Here is a 24,543-nt window from a genome sequence, read left to right on the forward strand (position 1 = left end):
TCATGAATTACTCACTTCTCCAGTGCAATGTTATGAGACTTTATTTGAACTGAACAGCAACACATTTTCAAAATTTAAATTCAACGACAGCAAACACATGGAAATGTACTATAGAAAAGCAAAAGCAGTAACATGATTAAATCAAATTGAAAGTGCTACTTCAACACCACAACAATTGCAAAGATGAATAACATGATTGGTCAAATAGACAAAACAAGTAAATGCCCATGAAGAATACGTTGCATATGTGGGAAGTCATAAAACATACAGCAAAAAAACCTAGAAAATAAATTGTAATTATGTAAAAACGAGCGTTCCTTAAGAATGCAGAACAAACTGGAATCCTTCTGTAACATATTTAGTTTTGTGAATGGATCACAGTTGTGAAATGCAGCTCATTATAAATAGCTTCTCATGTCTCATTTGGTTCAGCTCAAATTCAGTGGAGGATAAATGAGGCTGTCCCTGAGGGCAGGAGAGATAAACAGCGCAGAGAAAGGAACGAGAGCGAGAGAGAGAGAGAGAGAGAGAGAGAGAGAGAGAGAGCAAGAGGAGGAATCCAGGAAAAGAAGGAGAAATCTTTCTTAAAGGGATTGTCACGCTTCACCGGAACGTGTAGCTCTCATCATCGTACTCCAGCTCGTCCTCGTTGTCCTCTCCCAGCTGTCCATAGCGGAACTTCCTGTACACGGTGCCATCCTGGCCCATGTACACGATGTCCTCATCTTCATCGTCATCGTCATCGTCCTTACTCCCTGAGCGGCGGTCGCTGATGTCAACTAGCTGCGCCTCCTGGAAGTGGCCGCCGGATGAACTGGCGCGGCCGCCGTAAGAGGTAGAGGAGGCAGAGGTGTAGCCGCCGTGTCTGCTGCCGGCTCCGTAGCCGCCGCCGCCGCCGCCGGAGCCCAGCTTCTCATAGCCGCGGGGGGCAATGTCCGGGGCGGGGCTCTTGGAGCGGGAGTGCTTGATGAGGAAGATGACAGCCCCGAGTCCCAGCACCAACAGGATGGAGGTGGTGATGAAGAGTGCCAGGTTGCCGCCGGCCTCCTCTTCCTCCTCGTTCCTGAAAGCAAAGTTGGTGCTGAGGACGCACTCCCCTAGGGAAAGAGATGAGGTTTAGAGACAGATGTGGCAGTCACTCCACATGCACAGATATGACTTTTTATCTGATTGGGGACCTTCGTGACGATGCATTATTCAACACAGAGAAGTGTAATCTGCACTTCATTCCTCTGTGCGGTCAGAAAGGATAATAAAAGTAAAGGGAATGCCACTGTTGTGCTTGATCAGTCTTTATCAGCTCTAGAAAGAAATGTAGCCACAACATTGAGGACTGAACCTCCAATGCCCATCGTTTGCTTCATTACTTTACCTCGATCTCTAGACATTGTTTAACAGGTCTGCAGCCTACCTCGGGTCTCAGTGCAATTACAGCAGTCCTGTTGCTGCGTTGAGGCCTCCTCCTCCTCCTCCTCCTCCTCTGAGCCCTGGTGGTGGCAGCATAGCAGACAGCGCCCTCCAGCTTCCAAGATGGCCTGAGCAGGACACATGGTGCAGTTGGCCGGGCCGGGCCCCCTGCACTCCAGACAGGAGCTGTCACAGTCCTCACAGCCGTGGCCTGAACCCTGATGAAGGAGACCAGGACAGATTGACAGTGAAATGGAAAAGCTGCATATAGGGCTGCCATACACTGTCTCTACTATCACTATGCATTTTTTTTTTTACTAAATTATCCTTATTGATTCTTAGTTTTTGTATGGAATATTTGTAAAAGGAACATTTCTAAAAGAACAGTGTGAGAGTTTCTTCTAAATAGTTAACATTTGTGAAATGAAAATGTAGAGCAGTGCTACTGGGTGCTGTTACCTTAAGCACGGGATACTGCCCCATGTTGCACATAGACTCACACATGCCATCTGAGAGCAGGTATCCCATGTGGCATGAGTCACAGGCCTGGGATTGTTTTCCTGCAGAGACATGACACCATACCTTTGGATTAGTTAATTAGCTGAATTGTTCACTTCATGGTATGTATCTGTTTGGGACTATATGTAGCATACTGGGTCAGTACACATCACTATTTGGAAAGTTAACTAAACCACATCTACATCTGCAGTCCCTGTGATAGAACAGCGGAATCAATATCCAATCACTTGCGAGTTGTTTGAGAGAGAGTGTCCATGTGAGTGTGTGTTCATGTTCAATGCTGCAGAGGGGACACTGTGTGTGTACCTGTGCATGTTTTGCAGCTGGGATGGCAGGGCTCGCAGGTCCTATGCACCGTGTCGTGGTGGTGGCCCTGCGGGCAGGTGGCGAGGCAACGGCCTTCTTTCCGCAAGTAGAGGAGGCCCAGAGTGCAGCTCAGACAGCTGTCCTCCCTGCCCCCGATACACTCACCGCAGCTCGGGTCACACCTCTCACACATCCTCGAGGCCACGTTTCCATAGTAACTACCAGGTAGACAGGGAAAAAAGTTGTGCTAGATTAGATTACATTAGATAAGAGCTTTACTTGTCGTGAAGGAGGAAATTCACTTCCACAGACAGTCAGAAACAGATACATGCATACGAGACCATTTATACTCGGACTCTTGACTTGACACAGACCAACACACCATGACAGAGGGAGTGCAGCCATAACAAGAAAACGTTTCACATAGTTTCTATGGAGAGTGCATGTGAGTGTGACACAGAATTTATAAATGATAAAGTTGATGTGCTATTATTTCGTGGTCTGCTATGTGCTGTAAGAGTATGCGTTGCTTGTGTGCGTGCGCGTACGTGCACGTGTCTGCATGTGTGCGTGTGTGTATTCTTGCGCGAAAGTTTGAAAGTATGGAGGGCGACACGTCACAGGAATAAATAGCCTTTGTGACAATCTGTATCCCTTATGTGGTCTCTCTGGGGTATTTAACTGCACATCAATTTAACGGCACATTAATTTAACTCTCTCAATCACTGCAGCGCAAATAAAATCAAGTCTAATTAGCATTTTACAGGGCACATGAAGGGCTATTTAAATCTCAAGCCAAATTAGCTTGTATCTCCACACTGAACCCCTGTCCATCTAACTAATGCAATGAAAAGACTCGGTGTCCATAATGTGAGCATGTGAGCAGGTACTTTTACGAAAGCGCAGCAACTCTTTTATTGAGGACAACATTATCTGAAAGCACATAATATGATGGATGATCAGCACAGCTGGATGGGGAGTAGGCTGAATTACCTGTGCTGGCAAGTCTCCACACACTCTTTGCCCTCTCTAAATAGGTGGGCTTTGCAGGTGAGACACTCGTGGCTGTGTTTTCCCATGCAGGACAGACAGGCAGGGTGGCAAGATTCACATTTCTGCCCTGTCTCATCCTGATAGTAGCCTGTAGGGCATTCATCCGTACAGGTGCCATCTGTACCAACAAACACAGATGATCATGAAGCTACAAAAACAGTCACACATGCACACACATTATGCTCATGTGGCAAACCCGACACAAAAAGCTTTCCAACACTCTTGGACTTCGGAGAATTCAGAAGCCCTATAAAGAGTCATCTCAACTCACTGAGCAGGAGATGTTTCTGGTTGCAGCTCAGGCAGTGGGTTTTGCCGGGACCTGAGCACTGGTGGCAGTATTTGTGACAGAGATGGCATTCCTCGTCCTGGTCTGCATAGTGGTGAGGTGAGCACTTGTTGGCCGGCGGCCCACAGTGGCCGTGGCCATCTAGCTTCTGACCCTCTCTGCAGCTGGTGCAGGAGCCAGCGTGGGGCCCATAGCAGGTCAGGCAAGATACATCGCAGTCTGGAAATACATGTTAAAATGATTCAGTCCCACTTCCAGTGACAGAAATGTGCTTTGTGCTATAAGAATAATGGAATCAAAAGATATTATCATACATACAGTGCAGCACATATGGAGATACTAATATTTTTAGCCAGATTAAATATTGAAAAACAAACTATATTAGGTCCAAGATTCTCATTCTTATCTTCTTAGCTATTGTGTGGTTGTAATTGTACCAATACAGAATACCTGGTAGTTTCTACACAGTTGATCAAGCAATACTGATCTCTCCATTTAATACTGTGGTTCTCTGGACGTGGAAAGGCAGAGATGAATTTATAAAAGTAAGTCTCTTCCAGGTTGAACTGTGTTGTGCTGCTGTAAAAACTAATTAGGCACCTCTACATTCCCCCGTCTCAGGGTCCCTATAGGTGTGGGAGGGGCAGTCTGCCAGACATGCCCCGTTGTGCAGAGTGGCCTCCGGGTCCGAGCAGGCATCACAGTCGTTGTCGTCCGGCCCATCGCACAACGCGCAGTCAAGGTGACAGCGCCAACACACCCTTTGCTCTTTGTCCTCAAAGAACGTCTCAGGACAGTCTAGCACACAGAGGTCCTCATGGAGAAAGTGGTACTCCTCACAGCCTGCACAGAGAACAGCCTTGAGTGGAAGAATGATTTAGCACAACAAAGTGAAACTACATCAAATACAGTAACATAGAAAGGGATGCAAGAGAAAGACAGGAGATGAACAGAAAAGCCCTCTCTGGATGGCACAGGTTTCACTTGGGGACATCACAGAAATGAGAAGGCAGTAATTTTAGATCCAAATGACTTTAATCTCACAAGAAGTGATCACAGATTTGACTTGTGATAGGTCTGTATGTAATGACAAGCACGCTCACACCTGTTGATTGTACCTGACTATTGACTATTGAAGTAAAACTGAAATGGTTATACTTTAAAATCTAAATAACTTCTACTGTTAATTTTGACATACTGTGTGTCTACAGCACTTTAAATTCCTAGCAAGCACTGGAATGACACTCAAATTAGATGAGGTAGCACACCAGATTGAAATGAAATCACCCAATGCGATCAGCCCAAATGGCATTATTTTTGGGGCATTTTTGCCTTTACTTGATAGTTGACAGTAGAGATAGACAGGAAAGTTTGGGAGAGAGAGAGGGGTATGAGCCTGAGCCCCCAGGACGCTTATCTTTCTTTATCTGGATATTTTTTTAAATAAAGAACAATAGGTATAGGGTTTTGACTGGAATCTGTTACAGAGCTAGAAAACCACTGACACAGTCATTCTAGACAGGATGAATATTGTGGATTTGGTGGATATGCTCAGGAAAAAAACAATAAGTACGAGAACTCCCCGGTAATATCACTGACATCCAGACAGCACTAAAAACTGAGAAGAGCAGAGGCTGGTTGAGACTGACTGAGCTAGGAGAGCTGGATTTGTCCTTCACATCTATTCCTTGCATTATGTTTCAGTACCTGTGCACTGTCCAAGTGGGGTGCACTCCTGACAGGCTGAGGGGCAGCGTCGGCACTCCCCGTCCCAGACCGTGTGCGCTGGAGGACAGGCCTCCACACACTCGTGCTTGTGTAGGAGGAGAGGTTCCTCACAGCTTAGGCAATGAGTAGCATTCCTCCCGCAGGACGCACAGCCTGCCGCACAGCTACGACACACCTGGCCCACAGGATAACCCCTGTGGAGGCAAAACAGAGACATTAACAGACACACACATGCACATACACACACTAGCCAATGCTCTGGCCTATGCATGTGTAAACAGACATACTCTGCATGGATAAAAAAGCAGAACCCTCCCACAGGTACATGCATCCTCTCCAAATACATCATGTTAAGTCTAAATTAAACATTAATTTGTTAAGACATCTGACACCATCCAATTTCCAAACTAGGAATGATCAATTTCCAGCTATAGTTGGAGCATAATACATGTTACATCATGTAAAAAGCAAGTTAATACATTTAAATTCAAATTAAAACAATTAAACAGTGATGGGATTAAGCCCTGACCTGACACACTGTTGGACACATTGTCCGTCCTGCAGGAATAAGGGAGCTTTACGAGTGGTCAGACAGCGGGTGCAGCGCTGAGCGTCCACACACTGCACACAGCCCTGCGGGCATGCCTCACACACGCCGCTCAGCCGGCTGGCAAAGAAGCCCGTCGGACACTTTGACACACACGTCTGCTGTGTGGTCAGGAACCGCCCTGGAGGAGACAGAGTAAACAATATAGCTGCAAGCAGCGCTTAGCGGGGTCCAAGCACCCATAAGTAGTTTGTATCATCAGAAGTTTGCTTAAGCATGGTAGCACCGCCCAAGAGCTCATTTCTCTCAAATTTTGCACACTGTTACAAGGTTCTCAGATGGACATACATGTTGATTTTGAAATTGATCAGCCATTGTAGACAAATAGAAACTAAAATTTGATTGGCTGACACGGATCATGTTTATTTGCTTGCGTTAGCCATAAACATTATGGACTGAAAAATGTTGAAATGTGAAGACTTTGTGCTGTAGGCCAACATCTGCCTTGGTCAGCATAGGAATGAATGGATGGATGTGAATTATACAAGCAATGATCACTGGGGGCGCTAGACTTCCTAAGGATGTGGTAAAACCTGTAGTATAATAGCCAGTACGTGTGTGTTTTTTCACTGATCGTAATGAAATTTAATGAAATGTTGACAATGTGTGAACATTTTCAAGATGATAGGCCAAAGTTTGACTGAACCAGCATCATCTGTATGCCATGTGTCAATTTGTTCCATATTTACACTGCTGTCATTCGGCTATCTTTTGACCGATCAACAAAAATGTCTTACAGTAGTTGGGGCCATGTATAAAGAACATAATTACCAAATCTCAAATCAATTGGATTTATGATTCACAAGATTTTTGGAAAAGTTAGAGTGGAGTGACGACATCGAAAGTATTAAGTTGCAATGTATGACATTTTCGGCATGAGCACAGAAATCATTTCATGCAACTTGGAGATGTCTATGACAAACTGATGATCCATGAGGGCCATTTGAATATGACAAAAGGAGGAAAAAAACACAAGTACAAAGACTACTTGTCTAACTACTGACCAAGCTTGAGGATGATCGGACATTTCATTGATGAGTTAGAGCTACTTGTGGTGACTTAATGGGTTGGACAACAAATTGGAGTCTAACAAGACACTATCTCTGTATGAGAGAAAGAAGGCAGCACTGAAAACAGCATGTGTGCTTAGTCAACTTTCCCTGGAGAAATAAAGGTTAAAAAAAAAACTACAGAGCACACACAAACATATGTGTTTGCATATACGCAGTCATGCAAATACACACTGTGCTTATCTCTCAGTCTCTCTCTTTCTCTCTCTCTCACAGACACGCAAGTGGTCTCACCAAGAAAATATTCGGAAACTGCTGTTCCAGGCAAAGAAGACAAAGCAACAATCTGGACTAACAGACTGACAGAGTGGCAGACAGACCTCTGATACACGTGTTACACTGGTTCTTCTCCTCTCCAGAACAGGACTCACAGGAGGGGTGGCATTCATCACACTCCCCATCATCTGGAGGAGGAAAACATGACACCAGGAATAACCATGACACAGCCGCAGTGAAATGAAAGGGGCCTCTCACTACAGCACATCATATACACAAAACAGAGGTTCAACATCAGCCAGATATGGACTTTGATTGCTGCGCCTTTCCCTCCTTCTTCCCTCCCTCTTCCTACCTTCCCTCCCTCTGCTGCACCTTCAGTTTTCTCTTCTCACTAAAGCATGAACTATAGGTCATATAAGGCAGTGTTGCTGCAAGTTCAATAAACACAACTAATATTATTACTGATAACCAGCTATTTCCAGTGTGAAGCGATTGGCAATGATGCAAGAGCCCAATTGGATCCTGCAACATTGTTTGGCTACCATTTCCAAAGGCTGTGTGGCTATAAATCTAACATTTTATAGTTGTCGAGATGCAAAGTTTAACAATAGCCTCACTTCTGTGTGTCCATTTTAAACCTTGGTGTTAACTGCTTTCTCAGTGTTATCCTCGTTAATTCAGATGTCTTGCCTCCCACTAATTACCATATGTTGTTTTAAGTTGTTTCCAACTAATCCTTCCATCTCCTGTGAGGAAAGGGAAGAAACTAAATGTTCAGCACATATAATCAATTATTTCAAAGTCTATATCTGGCTGATGTTGAATAGTCTCCCTCTGTTTTGAGCACCGAAGTTGGTACAGGGTTCAGGGGAGGTGGCACACAGACCAATTACCCTTGAAGATTTCTTTTCTGCCCCTGCGAAAGTACCCAAATCCCTTATTCATTATAGCCAGACAGTCGGATTAGCGGAATACAGAAGTATTAGTCTCACCACTGAGAAAGGTCTTAATAGGGCAGACCTCACGGTTAGACACACACTCTCCGTTCTCCAGCCTCCACCCCTCCTCACACGACACGCAGTCGCCATCCTCCGGGCCGTTACACGTCACACAGTCTAAGTGGCACTCCTCGCAGTCGTGGGTGTCTTCATCGCCATAGAAACCGTCGGGGCACATTGTAACACACCTTCCCTCTATAACAAAAAGAGGAGATTCCTTACTCTCTCCTCCTTCCTTACACACAGATTGCTTACACACATCTGCACACACACACCACATGTGCAGACACACACAAAGCAACCAATGATGCTTCATGGCTTCATGTCACGGTCAAGTGGGACAGTTTCACCTGATAAGAAGAGGTCGGTCTCACACCAGTAGCACTCATGTTCATCACAGCTCACACAGTTGTCATCACATGGAACGCAGGCCATCTCCTCTTCCACACTGTACGTCTTAGCCGGGCAGTTCTTGTAGCAGCCATCCTGAAAACTGATAACAAAGGCAAACAGTCAATACCTGCAGTGTTCCCTCACTCAAAAAAAAAAAACCCAAAACATCCTACTCTCACAGCAACAGTGGCCCATTCACTCTAATATGGCAGTGAACTGAAAGGCAGAGTGAGTGCAGAAAGGCAAGATCACACATGGGGAGAGGGAGGGCACACAGCCTTACTTGTAAAAGCCCTCAGTGCAGGACAGGCAATGCCTAGGGTTATCTGTTGGAAACAGACAACAAACTCAGCTCCTCTTTGAGACAACACTACCGCCAGCAGCCCTTGAACATGAGGGGCAACACACTCGGACAGGAGTTCGATCTAGGCGGGGCTCATTTAGGGAAAAACCTTATTGTGTTTACTGAGTTGTGACTTACACAAGACACACTTCTTACAGCCTTCCTCGCAGGCCATGCAGTCATCATAATCTGGATCTTCCACTTCGCCTGAGAGACAAAGAGGAAGAGAGAGAGAGAGAGAGAGAGAGAGAGAGTGTAGGAGAGAGATACAGCGAGAGAAACAATGAGAACAAAAGGGGGAGAAAGAGGGGAGGGTGGGGTGGACAGGTGTGAGACAATGCTTTCCAAGGTCACCTCTGATATTGTGGCACTGTGTAAGAAAATGGGCACATGAAAACTAGCCCATGAATAAAGGCGTGACCTTGCCCACCTTCTCCACACTCCAGCTTAGCACACACGCCATCAGAGAGGTAGTAGGAGGAGTTACACTTGAGGCAGTGGACCAAGCTGGTGCAGAGGCTGCATTGGTCAGAGCAAGGCTCACAGCTCCTCTCCTTGGTGTGGTAGAGGGCCTCGGGACAGGCATCGACACACTGGCCTTTATACAGGTAACGCTCCATCCTAAACTTATCTGGGGAAGAAAGAGCATTTAAAGGAATGCATTCATCGAAAAACTCGATTTACTCTTTACCTCTCTTTTACCTAATCAGCCTCTCTGTATCTCTTCTCTCTCTCTTTCTCTCTCTCTCACACATACACAATGTGATTTACTTATTTCTTCCTCACCAGTGTCACAGCTGGTACAGTTGGCAGCCCCTGCATCTACACAGGTGGCACAGGTGTGGTCGCACAGGTGGCACTGTCCACCTGATTGGTACTTCCCCTTGGCACACTCCACCATGCAGCGACCCTCATCTAGAGCCCTGGAGCAGACGACAACATCAAAAACAACATTACTTTTTGAACTGCAACACCACTAAATCAACAGTTATTAAATTTGTCAGTGTAAATGAGCTGACCTTATCTGTCAGATAGAAATGGGTCACAGGGAGAAGAAGAGAGGGAGGGGAGGGCAGGTTACGGCAGCTATATGGAACCCTTTCACACTCTATACCGCAGTGGGACGCCATATTTTTTACTCAGAGAAACACTGGGACTCTGCATGTCCCCTCTGACCCCGGTTCTGTAATGCCAAGCCCAACTCACCGTGAAGAAGCACAGCTGATGCAGTCCTCACTGTGCGGCCCTGTGCACTTCAGACACGTTGCATCACACGCGCGGCACTTCCCATTACTGTCCTGGTACTCTCCTGATAGACACATACCAAAAGAACAGCGCTGGCTCAGAACTCAATCCCCATCTGAGGCATAGAGGTAGACTTTAAAATGAGATGCCAATGAATGGATGGCAGATATAGATAGATTGATTCTGAATGAAGGGTGACAGAATAATACATATCTGATTACAAATGAATAGATATAAAATGTCCATATAACAGCCCTGCTACTCTCATGAAACATTATTCACTATTGTTAATGTATGATATTGAATGAGCTGAAAGAAATCATTTGACGGGTTTCATTCCTAAATCGATATATATGCTGGAAAAAATCTGCTACCTGGAATTCATCAGGCAATATTTGAAAAATATAAATGATTCTGTCCTCAAAAAATCAACTATTTTATAAGCAAATGCCTTCATATAACTGCTAACTTCAGTACTAGCCCATAATGTGCTTATGGTCCATGCCAGCAATCAATATGGGAGAGTGGGTGTCATTTTTTTAAATGGTGGATATCTCATTTTGGAACAAAACTCTTTTCTATTTTCTGCCATTAAAGCAGCCAGTTAGAAAAATAAGCAAAAACATAATTTATCCAGGTTGCATTATATTTATAGAGGCCTAGACTGCACCAGTGAGTTAACATGTAATAGAGAAAGAATTTGGATGACTGACCGTCTCCACACACAGTGCTAACCACACACACTCCCTCCTGGAGACTGTGGCCACTGGAACAGCTGCTGCAGTTTCCCCTACTCTGCCCCACACAGGTGAGACAGCTGGCGTCACACCTGAGGAGGAAAGCACAGAGACTGAACGAATGCACACACACACACACACACACACACACACACACACACACATACAAAGACTACACTCGTACATAGGCACACAACAACACAGAGAGTACAAACAAACACACACACACACAGAAGCCAACCACCAGAATAAGGCCTGCCATCAGCAGATAAACAAACCACCCACACCTGAACACACACCAGTGAGCTCACCTCCTACATATCCTGTGCCCATCAGCTATCTCTGGGTTTGGCTCCGTGGCATAGAACCCAGCACTGCAGGAGGACACACACCTCCACTCCTCCATCAAGTAGCCTTCTGCACAATGGTTACATGCCTCCATACCTGCACCTGATGCCACATAATAAGGAAACATACCCATTTTTTTTGTAGATGTAGGACTGGGTGATAAGCATAAGGATTTTTTTTCAATATTGATATTATCATGATATTGTTTACATATGCAAAATCACATGTTAAATAGACAAATTGACGTTCATCGCATTGAACTGCATGGTAATATTAAGTGTGATGTTAACAAAACTCTGAAATTTTCAAATAATATTCCTTAAATTGTTTCACACCTCATTTTGTCTGAGTTTTTAAATAAAATTTACTTATCATCAATTTAGACAGCAGAATTGTGTGTCACGATATCACAATATCATCATTTTATCACTTTATGATTCCACTGCAAGACGATAAATGATAATATTGAATTATTGCCCGGCCCTATGTAGATGGAGACATTTTGCAATGCTGCATGACACAAAAGAGTGCTACAACACAACAACAATCTCTGGTCAATGACATTTTAACACTAGGCAGGACGTTTCGGTACAGTTCAGGACCACTGACCCCTGACCCTTGACCTCTGACCTCACCTGCACAGGTAGCGCAGGCCTTATGGCAGGGTTTGCAGGTACTCTCCTGCTCGTCGTGGTAGAATCCTGGCGCACAGCTCCGCTGGCACCGATTCCCCTGCAGACTGAAGAGGGCGGAGAGAGCATGTGGCACCGTGACACACACAGCCAATCATGTGACACCATGAAGATGACTAATTTCCATTAGACTGCAGGCTCAGTTTTCCAACCCACAGCACACCATCACACGCACTTGGTGAACTGACTCAGTGAACATTGTATTCCGGAAACTTCCAACTCAACATTATGATGAATTCTGTCTCTTTTCTGTGATGGCATTGCAGAGTGGGAATCGATACAAAATTCTCTTTGTTAATAAAGTATTCTACTATTACTGTGATATGAATGCAGAGTTCAAATGACTGGAGCTTTTCCTAATTGTTATGAATGTGCAGAGGGAGAGTATGCAGAGGGGGAATCAGTACTCTCAGTGGCTGGAAGGGAAGGAGCAGTGTTTACCGAGCAGTTAATTCAAGCATCATCAGAGAATTTGTTTCACCTTGTGCCTGGTTTGCATTCTGTGCAGATGCTGTAGGAGGTGCACTTCAAGCAGTTTTCGCTGCACTTTCTGCACGTATTCGCATCTGTGGGGAAATCAAACAATACACACGGCATACACATCAGAGCGATTAATCAATCTCACTCACGCACACTTCAACTGCAGTTACATAAACAGACTATTCATTAGCAGGCCGATATTCAGCTGTCTTCAAACAGCCTCTCTGTAAGCATAGGCACGGATCCTTGAAGATTCACCTGAGAAAAGCACTTCTGAATCTAATTAATTAAGTGTGATCACAAACAATTTTGACAAAACAAACTTGTCGGAGAATGAGGTAATGTAGAAATGCATAAAGGCCAGAAATCTAACCATAGTCGAGGTAGTAGTTATCCCCGCAGCTAGCTGTGCAGGTATTGGTCTCCTCGGTCAGGTGACGACCAGGTTGACAGGAGGTGCACTGGTCGCTTCGACTACCAGTGCAGCTCTCACAGGAGGAATAGCACCTCTTACAGCGCCGGCGGTCACCCCAGAAGCCCGCTGGACAATCTGATACACACATCCTATTGGATAGAGAGAGACCAAAAAATATACGTGATAAGAGGTTAGCCTCTGTCTTGAGAGATAGTGGAGGAAATGAGGATCTGGGTCCACATTAATCAACTATCTTTGAGTGGTGATGTGAAACCTGTATGCCTCCATAATGAAGTGCATGGACTTCTTGTCTTATATTCTTCAAGCATGCAAGCCCTATGGAATCTTTATGAAGCATGTTTTGGCATGGAAAGGTGTTTAAACATGTGGACTAACTGATTCTTTTTAATTGCACATTTGTATGTGCCATGGGCTCTGTCGCTACAGTATTAACATCTAGAGTGTCCTCTAGATGTATTAAGAGTACTCTGCACTGTGTGTGATCACTCTAACCTTGTGTTGTTCTTGAACTTGAGAAAAAAATTTAAACACGTGACACACTGCTGGGGGCCGGGCCCCTCACAACCATCGTCACTGCATTCTGGGTCGCAGGGTCCTGCAAGGGCAAACACACTCAAAGTCAACACATCATCATGGCAACAACAAGGAAGCGATGCAGACTCCCTATTCGATTCCCCATTCAGATGGAAAAACACCTAAACAGACTGAACTCTACAAAGGAGTGCAGTTAGTAGCTGTGGGTGGGGTCTCAACTGGAACAAGGACCAGTTTAGAGTGGGTGACTCACCACTGTATTCTTCAGTGAGGTCACTATCCATCGGCATCTCAGCTGATCGGGCTTGCTCGCGATGCATGGGATACGGCTGCTCTGACGTGCCATAAACCACCAGGGACCACTCCTTCAGCGTCCCTATAAAATAACAGAGAAATAGAAAGAGAGCAACAGGAGAGGCTCGTCTCAGGAGGCCTGTACTGTATTTTAGCTGCTGTTCTAGTTGAGGTTTGATGTATTTTTCATAATACTGAGATGATACAAAGAGAAACAGCAGACCTAGTTCAGTGCCGTTTCTCTTCTGAGAGGGAGTATCCTGGATTTCCAAACTCCATTCCCCCGCTGCTGCCTCTCCCCAGCAGTGGGTTGTCATAAACTCCCAGTTCTTAAATCCCTCAGTGGAGTGGTCTAGAGGCCTGAACAAAAACAGCGGCTTTAATCATGACTACACTTGTTTTTTTGCAAGAACTACATATTATATATAGTCCTGAAAAAAAAAAGGCTTATCATGCTCATTCAATTGTTTTATATCACATTGCTCAACAAAAATGAAAGAATTGGGTCGATCTTGCCCAAGCTAGCTAATTTGTGGTATATTTTTAGCATGGCAGAGTTCGCCCCAAGTTAGCCAATGTTTGCCACTAGTGGCAAATTGACAGGAATGAAAAGACTGCCAGAAGCTTGCCCAGATACCAGTTCCCATGAATTAGCATATGAATATTTGTTTCTGCAAACTTGAGCACCATTGTTGCAAATTACCAGCTGTGTTTGCCAGAATCTACAATTTTTTTCTAATGGGGCGGGGTGCACAACAGATGAATTTATCACTGCTAGTTTATCAAGAGCAAGGAAGGGGTCCCCCGAAGAATTAATGGTTGCAGATTAGGTGGAAACTATGTTGTGAAGCTTTAATTTAAGGGAGTGTAGCAATGCCTATTTAGTTGAGTGTCCACACCTTATTTCCAAGAGGGTGCAGCGTTCTCTGTTACCTGTTAGCTAGCAGCTGAGACATGGTGCCTGAAGGTGATGTGAGCGTGATGGAAAGGTCGCCACGACGACTGTGAATGATGGTAACACGGACAATGACATGCTCCACATAAACAACATGCTGCAGGGGTTTACCAGAGCAGCCTGTGCTCTCATACACAGACCTCAGCACAGAGCCTGGACGAATAGGTCTGTCATAGGATGCAGAGAGAGAAAAAACAAAACGAGAGAGACACAGTGAGTGGCAAGAAAAGAGTCAGATAAAAAGAAGCACAAAAAAGAGTTACAGAAAAAGGAGCAATAAAAAAATTACACCCATTCGAGTGGGTGAGCATGAGTGTGAGAGAAAGCCACATGAGAGAGTAAGACAGAAATAGAGTAGGTGTGATAAAAGGAGAGGAATCAAGGGAAATCCTAATTCAAAGAGGAGATTTCTTCACAACTGTCAGGTGGCTGGCAGTACGGTTAGCGCAATACCTGCTCAGCTGGATGGGAGCCTCCTCCTCACACACACGCTGGGGAGGGACTTGTCTCCACTGCTCAGCCTCCTTCACCATGCTCTCCGCATCCAGAAGGCCAAAGCCATACAGGTGGCTCACTGACAGACAGACAGAATAACCAACAGACACCACCCAGCCCACCCCACCCAACCCCAAAAACAAACACACACGCATACAAATACACACACACACACACACACCATAAATACATTAGCTAGGACATAAAAGTCACTGTAGCTTATAAAATACTTCACAGACTCCTGGGACTTCGTGGGCGTTTATCACCGTTGTGCTCAGAATATCTCATTAGTTTGTACGCTTGCTGTTTTATAGCTTTCCTAAAAAGTGCTGAGAGAACATTTACCAAAATATGCTTTTATAGTCTATCTTATCTTAGCTCATCTTGACTATCATAAGGTTTGATCAGATTAAATCCAAAGGTTATCCTTATGTTGTTCTTTAAACTATTGGTAATTGTAAATATTGAAAGAAAAAACCTGTCATTTGTATAAAAGTAGCATCAATGCAAAAGCAATACCCTTGTATCCAGCCCCATTTAAGTGCCAGTCAGGAGCGTTAAGATGACGTGCTTGTGACGTTCGGACAATAATATGCTGCACATCCCTCCAAGTAAGCAAGGGGCTGAGGAAGGTTCAAACAGACAAAAACAAACTGACTGATCATACCTATTGATTGCAATTGTGTCTATGTATGAATTTTGTGTGTGGGAGAGCTGGTTACTTTGCATCCAAAGTGAGAGCGATGACCCCTGCAGCCATGGGGGACGAGACTGAGGTCCCTGAATGATCCTTGTTGCAGCCCTGCCTTAGAGCCAAGGTAACCTGTCAATGGAAGGACAGCAGATCTTCTTTTTATCTTTTCAATGTTTAATTGTATTGTTATGCTAATATTATAGTCTTGGGCTATATCTGCTCAGCTGAATGGCCTTAATGGAGTCACCAGCAAAACACTTACACTTATTCACACTATTTATTAGTGCACTTGCTTCAGCAAGAACACTTTCTTCTATACTATTATTCTTCTGCCCAGTTTTTTGGACTTCAACTGCTACTAGTAACTAACTACTACTAGTAACCGACTAGCAACACCCCAGCAACCAGTACTCACCTAGCAACCAGTGGTAATCACCTCGGAAACACTTAGAAACACCCTAGCAACCTCCATTAATCATCTATCAACCATCCAGTAACACCCTAGCAGCTGCTAGTAATCACCTAGTGACCACCTAGTAACACCCTAGCAACCACTACTAATCACCTAGCAACCACCTAGTCACACCCTAGAAACCACTGGTAATCACATATCAATCACTAGCAACCACTTAGTAACACCCTGGCAACCACAAGGAATCACCTAGCAACACCCTGCAACCACCTAATAACAATCTAGCAACCACTAGTAATCACCTACCAACTATCTAGTGAAACCCTTGCAACCACTGGTAAACACCTAGTAACTACCTAATAATCAGTATTAAACACCCGCCTGTTAACACCCTAGCCACCACTGGTAATCACCACACAACCACTACTACTAGTAACACCCTCGTAACCACTAGTAATCACTCAAGCATCCACCAATCCACCAAATGAGTGGTGTATGTCTAATAGTGCTGGATTTAAACCCGTAGTGGATGCATACGCAAATCATGATTTTTTTGTTCCCATGATAATGAGGCAAGGCTTAATTCAATGATATGTTAAAATATCGGATACTCAAAATTACTGCAGCAGAAAATAAGATCTTTTGAAAGGTTTGTTTGGCTATTTGGATTGGCTGCTATCATTACTGCAAGACATTATTGCCAGTAAGTCAGACAATAAAAGTAGGGGGTATTCCGTCCAAGAGTATCTCTCTTCCAGCTTTAAGAAGCTGAAATAATTTGGCCATACTGTCTATGGTGGCATGCAATATCTCCTGCTTCTTCAGTTTTCTTTCTGTTTTTTCTCTCCTTTGTATAGGCTACTCATTTAAATCATTTTCATGCAATCGATATTCAGCTCATGTGGCCAGCTTGAAAAGCACAATGGCAATGTGCTTTCTGTTTGAAGATAGGTTCAGTCAGACTCGTCAAAATCAGCTCACAAAATGCTGTTTGACAGTTTGTTTTAGCCAACACTAATTAGTTAGAACTGTCTAGAACTGTTGCTCACTAGAGTTAGCATGAGTTTGGCTCACAACTGGGTGGAAGATCTACTCACGCAGAAAGTGTTGTGAGAAAGTTTGGCTCTCGCCTTGCCGTCTGCAAACTATTGTACAGACAGTAGCAACAAGCTGTTCCAGAATAATTATCATAACACACGACACATGAAATGATCAGGAGAAGCAGGAGCAGAGAGTGTTGCAGTGAATCTCAACATCATTTTGTCTGATAAGTCAATGGACCCTTGCCAATTGTTGAGTGACATTAAATCTAACATTGACCTGCCATGCCTTAATGGATTAGTCTTAAAGAGTGTGCTTGCAATTGGTAATTGAGTGGGGCTCTTCAGGTAAGCAGTGATTTAGATAAAGTTTGTAGTGAATAAGATGGAAATTCAGCACTATTATCTTGCACAACTGATGACAATGTGCACAATTTGTCCATACAAAGCAATCTTAGTAAATCAAGGCCTTTGTATATCTTATGGTACCAGTGCTATACTGTAGATTTCTAATGTTACTCTCACAGCATCTGTATCCACCAGCCTTTACTCACCATCCTGGAGCTCTCTATCCCTCCACCACTGTAAGCTGTTGCCAGGGTGGAGGAGCACTGCTCCAGGTAATCTGGCTTGCTTCCACCCTGGGTGCTGCTGCTGATAGAGATAGTGTAGATACTGTTGGTGTAACCATCACAGGAGCAATGGTCGCCTCTGCGCCCTCCATTCCCAGACGCCCAGACAAAAACAGAGCCCCTCCCATGCCTGCCCTGAGATTAATAAGGGGAAGCAGACAGGAGGGATTCATTTATTAATGATATTTACATATTGATAAGGAGATAAAGATAAGCCCTTGAAGTAAATATACAGCCGCAGGTGAGAGACACAATCAGAAACAAACATTAAACACACATATACTCACACATACTCATGCACACACACACTCACAGACACTCACACACACGCACGCATGCACGCACGCACGCACACACACACACACACACACACACACACACACACACACACACACACACACAATCTCTCATACTTTCAATCCCTCACGCATACATACACAAACACACACAGCAAGGAAGCCCTTCATTCTTTCATTCTCTTTCTTTCTTTCTTTCTTTCTTTCTTTCCTTCTTTCTTACATGCACACAAATTCTTCCACTTTTCCTCTCTCACTCTTTCCCTCACTGTTTGAATGCCATTCTGTAAAGCCAGACAAGCCAGAGGCCCAGGACCCTCCAAAGTGGTCCCATCATCCTCTGGCCCCCAGCTCGCTAAGTAGATATCTATATGCTGCGGTCTGAAGCTCAGCGATTGGGCCTCCACCATGTCTGTCACATCTCCATCCAGCATACGGATGCCTACAGATACAGGGGGAGACGGAAATATAATAACCTTAGTATCCATCATTTACGTTACACATCTCTGACCTCCAGGAGCCCTTCAGCCTGAAAGCTTCAAGCCGTCACACGGACTCACCGCCTATCCTGGCATGGAAAGAGACTCCGACTGTGCACTGAGAGTTATTTGCAGCTGCAGCAACCATCCCTGCACATTCAGTCCCATGGCTTCCAAGAAAGGAGGAGAAGAACAGAGCATGAGGTTAGATGCATATGCATGAGGAGAAGACAGGATATTTGCGTTACATCAAACCAGTGAGAAGACAGAATTCAGGCTGGTGTGTATGCATATTCATATATGCATGCAATTACCGAAAATGGAAAGGAAAAGCATGCATTAATTAAAGTTACAATATAAAATGATGACAGGAAAAGGGATACTGCGAAACAGGTGCGAAGAGCAATCAGTGTTCTAGGAATAAGAAGTACTGACTAGTTAGCATTATTGGAATCATATGGAGAAGGATCTTGGTCTTTTCCATTCACATCATAGCTGGCAAGAGGGTCCTGAAACAGATGGATAGTCAGTAAGAGCACATAAAGAAAATGCCAGTGGCCATCTATTTCTATTTCATCAGACAAATCGCAGAGAGCATTATTCACCAGTCAACTAGACAGTAAAGTGGATGAGACATTTAATGTCCATTCCAATTCTCTTAGCCGACCTTTCCAAACCTCTGGCCCAAAAGCTCTGCCTGCAATATCTGTCTCCACTACGCACTCTTACTCTGAGAGCTCTGCCAAATTGCTTATGATTAATGTCCCCTTCCCGAGGAGAGCGTCCCATCCCAGGGCACTTACATAATTTGGCTTGAGATCCGGATGCTCTCTCTCAATGCCATCATCTAGGACAGACACCACCACACCCTTCCCAGTATACCCTCTCCTCCAGGCCGCCTCGATGTTCATGTGAGACTGGCAGCCTTTGGAGTCATCACTGCAGTGCTGTGGAGCAAATAGTGGAACATCTATTTACCCCTTGGGAATAAAGAATAAATCAGGCTCTATTTTGGGCTCTGTCTGTCTGGGTTTATGTTTCCGTGTTTTTGACTTGAATTTAGCAAAGAAAAAAAAATCTGACTCACAATGTACCACAGGCTGTTCCACTGTGGGTCATTGAAGTACAGCGTCTGGGTGTGGTTGGACTGAAGATGGGTGGTGGGAGTGTGTTTGGTCTTGATGTCAATGGAGTAGATGTGACTGGCTCTGGAGTTCCTCTTGGCTCTTCTCAGGACCACCTGCTGCTGGAGCCACTCCACCTCAAGAGCAACACACAGGGTATTTATATAGATGTACAGGCATTTGTATGGTGTGTTGGGCAGATACATGTTGGCTGATTTAAAGCACCATACCAGTGTTTTTTCATGTTTTAGCCCATTTACTACACTGCACACATGCCATACATTACTACCGACCATTTTTCAAAGCATACCATACTTTTCTAGATTGTTAACTCGATTTCCCTATTTTTTTTTAAATTCAACCGTTCAGGTGATAAACCTACCTTCAAATTCTCTGTTGCTCCGACTAACATTTGTGCCGCGTTTAGAAGTCATAGATGTTTGAAATTAGTTTGTAAAACAATCCTTTCTTCAGGGACTATTTTCTGGCAGACTTGTACATTCTGTTGTGTGGGTTTCTGAGTGCGACAGAGAGGAATGGTCCATTCATGTGCTATCAATAAATCAGAAAAACAAATTTCATTCTTGGTGCTTAGCCAGACTATCATAACTTTTTTAAGGCAAGAAGAAGCCAAATCCACATCATCCTTATCATCGTTTGTCTTCTGGGTTTGATTTTCCGACCAAACAGCACATGAATGCAATGCTGTTTGGCAGCCGACTTTGAAGTCCTGGATGTTGCAGCTTCCCACCAGCATGTGAACGCACCAGAAGACGTGTAGACTTTTCAAATCAATGTGGGCATTAAACTAAATTACCACGGAACGATAAAGTAACTTTGACAAAAAATAAACCCAGGCAGGATGTTCACTGTGATGGATTACCTATCTCAAGCAAGTCTATGCAAGTTGATTTTCGTACTGAAGTGAATGGAAATGAATGGCCGCCTGGGTAGTTTGGAAAAACACTTTCAGACATCTAAACAAGTATGGAATGTTTTGGAAAATGGTCGGTAGTAATGTCAAGTATACGTGAATTGTATTAAATGGGCTAAAACATGCAAAAACACCGGTATGGTCCTTTAAATGCAACCGCTGCATAAAGGGCATTGTGTTGCACTATGAAAATGAAGTCTTGGCATCTGTGCGTTTGTGGGTGTGTTCATGTGTAGAGTCAGGGGGTACATGGGTGTGTTTGGGTGTGTGGGAGGGGTCAATGCATGTATGTGCGTGTGCTTATGTGTTTGTATTTGGGGGAAGTGGGGGGTTGTACTAGCTGTCATGCAGCTGATTAATAATCTAGGAGAGTCTTCCAATACACCTCCAGTTGTATCCCGTTACCGTACCTTGGTCTCCTTGGCGATGCGGACAGTAACCTCTTTGTTGGACACAGTGGACCGTTTCACCGTCTCGCTGTGGCGAAAACTATAACAGTTCTTCAGGTCTCCAATCTGACAAAAACAAATGTCAAATCCTATAAAATTCCTTTGTTTTCAGGTGAAGGTGTGCTGCTCATGCCACTGTGTCACTGTACTAAATAGCTGTTAAATTATGAAGCTAGCGTTGGTATCTTTCATTAAGGAGGCTACCTTACACCAGTGATAGTTTTTCAGGCAAGGGCAACCTGAGCCACAAGACTCCAGTCAGACTTCTGGTGCTCTGTGCGTGTGTGTGTGTGTGTGCGTGCGTGCACATATGTGTGTGTGTGTGTGTTCACCCTGGTTTACCATAATGCCATGACGTTAGCAAGACCTCAGCAAGATTATTTATAACATTTAAGAGAAGCACTAACTACTGTAGTTCATGGTCAATAAAAAAAGTCATAGGTTGACGGTTTGCAGTGGATGATGATTATGACATTATGGTCACATCACAATTTATTCCCAGATGGTTTTGTTTAAAGTTGCTCTTTTTGATTTTTGACCTCAGCACTACAGCAAATTAGCCTTTTCAAATGCAAAGGGTCTTTTTGGCCTGTATCAGTCTCAATGAAACCCGGACCCAAGACCCCTCAGTTTACAGCACCTATCCTAACAAGGCAGTACGTGAGTTGAATTTTATAGGCCTTGGCTCTACAAATCACTAGCTCTTAATTTTATTTTATTGATTTTACTGATCGTTTTTATTCTGACCCTTGACACTTTTTCCACTTCTGTAGGTCTATTAACTAGCCTTGTCTGATTGATTTATGTATTTATTGCTGTCATTGGTAATGGGTATATGCATATATGTGTACACATAAATTCTTGGCAACATTGACTGAAATTACAATGAACTATTGAATCTTGAATCTACAAGGTCAACTACTTGGCTAATATTATATCGGGCTGGGGGGAGCAAATGAAGGCGAGAGGTGAGGGAACAGATGAGATATTTGGCCGGGACAGCCTTGAGTCATTCTCTCACGCTGACTAACGTCCGGACAGGCTTGTAATGTAGATGGCGAGCTGCTGACTTGTGATATAAAAAGTGCTGCAGGAGGCCACAGAAGAAGGGACTTTCCATAATATCAGTGTTGGGGAGTAGTTTCACTACATGTTATTAAACTATAGTTCAACTACATTTTGCAGTAGCTTAGTGGTAACTCAAATTTGGATTTGCTTCGTTTTAATGTTCTTACTTTTTGTAATTTTGAGACAGTTAACAACTGTAACTACCAACTATTTTGGGCTATTAAATATTAGCAAGTTAGATGTGACTAGACCCTTTTACTTATTTATTTTGCCTACAACAGAAAGTTAATATTCCTTCCTCTTTTTTCTGCTACCCACCCACAACCCAAATACAGTATGATTGTTTGGTTTGGGTTTAGTGGCAGACTGTCTCTGGCAGACAGATGTCTGAGTGAAACTGTAGCAGAGATGGACTTTACTCACAGAAGAGAGTTAACATTCCTTGCCCTTCTTCATGAGACGAATTTAGATAGGCTTATTTGGTTTCTGGTAGGCAGCTGGCAGACTGGGCTTTATAAACACAGTGAACATCCCTTGCACTTTAATTGAAAATAAAATACAATGTGTTACCATCCTAACAAGTGTCGGTTTTTTGGAGCCTATTATATGACATTGCAGATGTAGATATTTTTTTTACTACTACCACTAACTTTAGTTAAAAATTCACTGAATGTATAAAATATTAGGGAGACTTAATCTTTTCATTAAGTAGCCTACACTGATGAGGTGACTCCAGGTAAAAGGCATTATCCCTTATTTATTTTCTTCTTAAATCTATCCCAATCGCAAAGGAGGAGATGCAGACAAAGAGAAGCAGACGAGTAACAGAAGGAGTTTTAAGCTTTGAGACAACTGAGATGTGGATTGAGCAAAAGGGGCTGCAACTCAATATCAGGAAGATCTCCCTAATATTTAGTGTATTCACTGTATATTTCTCTTGAGGGCGGTTTTGCTGTAGCTCGGCTTCTTAAGATGTGAAGTTGTAAAACTACACTTTCAGACTAGCTTCCCCCACACTACATGAAATATAGACGGTGAAAGAGACTGGGAGCTGATAACAATTTGACAGAAAATGAGATCAGGAGTGCAAATGCTTAGTGGGTGCTAGTCTGTCCCTGAAGGTTTGTCTGGGGCTTCTTTACTGTGTATCATCACACTCACCTGGCCCATGTTTGTAAATCCATATTTCTCTGCTATCCTGTTTGCAGACTCGTGGTCCCCGGTTATTTTCACCGCCCAGTCGTTGGTGTATATCGTTGCATGACAAAACTGGAAGAGAGTTCCCATCCACAGCGCGAAAAAGCACAACATTACTGCCGAGTTGGATACGTTCCCTCTCGTGTTGAATCTACCCGGGTGTTTCATATGTTTTTCCTGGAGTCTGTTCTTCTTTTTGAGTTATTTCTCATAGCGGGGAATAGTCCAGTCTTACAAAGATTTGGGTTGTAAGTAAAGGCGTTTTGTGCTCTGCAGAAACGGCATTTGCCGGGTGCAGCGGTCAAGACTCACCTGGGAACGGGTGGCTATCAAATTACTACTTCAACATGGGTCCCAGGGCTCAGCTATAGTATCCTTTACGACCTGTTGTGTTGCAGCCAATAATTTCCTTTTATTTGTGGTGGCTGAAGCAATAATCTAAAGTAGACTACGTGTTGCAATTGACACCAGTTGTGCCAATATGGTATTCCTTTTTCTAAACATAATTCTTTTTTAAATGGTATGCAAACATCACGCTAAATATGCAATATCCCAAGACTCCCTGAAGAATATTATAGTAATGGACCTACTATAGGAGATTAAAAAAAAAAAACATATCAACAAAAAGGTCACTTTATATCCACTACCCTACCACAGACACACAATAAATTCCTATAGGCCTATTATAGGAATATTATAGTCATCTTTATTAGGCTTCCATTAATTAGGCCAACTATGCATCTCTCAACCTGACAACATGAGAAGCTAACATATGGCAAATGCTCACAGAGATATTGATGCAGCCTGTATTGACAAAGAAGGAAGAGAAGGATGACGAGGACCTGGCGAGGCACTAGCCAGATGGTTACCAAAGTGTGTGACGCGCGCGGCCTGCAGGCAGACAGTGTATCCGCCCTTACTGAAAAGAAGTCACCCTATAATAAAATTTAGAAGGATGCTATGCAAATATCACAGCAAAACTATTAGTCTCCCCAGGAATATTAGAGTGAGTGAAAAAACTCTAGGAGTCTAGGAGAGTGAGAGAGATCCTTGAGCAGGTATCCTCTCCC

The 24,543-nt window shown here is 43.8% G+C and overlaps 1 protein-coding gene across 1 annotated transcript; it reads right to left on the reverse strand.

The window, feature by feature from the left end:
- Nucleotides 1-311: 311 nt before the first annotated feature.
- On the reverse strand, nt 312-23,587 carry pcsk5a (proprotein convertase subtilisin/kexin type 5a). Its single transcript, XM_071894955.2, has 37 exons — nt 23,438-23,587; nt 21,170-21,274; nt 19,789-19,962; nt 19,505-19,648; nt 19,137-19,210; nt 18,783-18,871; nt 18,492-18,664; nt 17,849-18,061; nt 15,871-15,971; nt 15,668-15,771; nt 15,107-15,227; nt 14,632-14,820; nt 13,922-14,058; nt 13,658-13,780; nt 13,363-13,465; nt 12,808-12,998; nt 12,436-12,520; nt 11,898-12,001; nt 11,226-11,364; nt 10,891-11,006; nt 10,139-10,241; nt 9,719-9,855; nt 9,363-9,563; nt 9,071-9,139; nt 8,873-8,915; nt 8,547-8,689; nt 8,191-8,391; nt 7,300-7,383; nt 5,832-6,030; nt 5,282-5,496; nt 4,175-4,417; nt 3,557-3,793; nt 3,226-3,403; nt 2,233-2,450; nt 1,867-1,967; nt 1,412-1,625; nt 312-1,097 (listed from the first exon to the last, which is right to left on the reverse strand). Exons 1-37 carry the CDS (start codon nt 23,585-23,587, stop codon nt 604-606), a joined length of 5,715 nt encoding a protein of 1,904 aa, XP_071751056.2. The 3' UTR covers nt 312-603.
- Between the last annotated feature and the right edge of the window lie 956 nt (nt 23,588-24,543).

This window comes from Centroberyx gerrardi, chromosome 2 (genome assembly GCF_048128805.1).
Source record: "Centroberyx gerrardi isolate f3 chromosome 2, fCenGer3.hap1.cur.20231027, whole genome shotgun sequence".
NCBI classification, from domain to species: Eukaryota; Metazoa; Chordata; class Actinopteri; order Beryciformes; family Berycidae; genus Centroberyx; species Centroberyx gerrardi.

Bases quoted from the DNA above. Each gene is read 5' to 3' on its own strand.
- pcsk5a (XM_071894955.2), bottom strand. From the start codon at position 23,587: ATGTTGTGCTTTTTCGCGCTGTGGATGGGAACTCTCTTCCAGTTTTGT. The intron at 14,821-15,106 runs GTATTGCGCTAA...ATCCTATGACAG, and splicing joins GCTCCCATCCAGCTGAGCAG to ACCTATTCGTCCAGGCTCTG. The intron at 2,451-3,225 runs GTAATTCAGCCT...TCTACCTGGTAG, and splicing joins GTGGAGACTTGCCAGCACAG to TTACTATGGAAACGTGGCCT.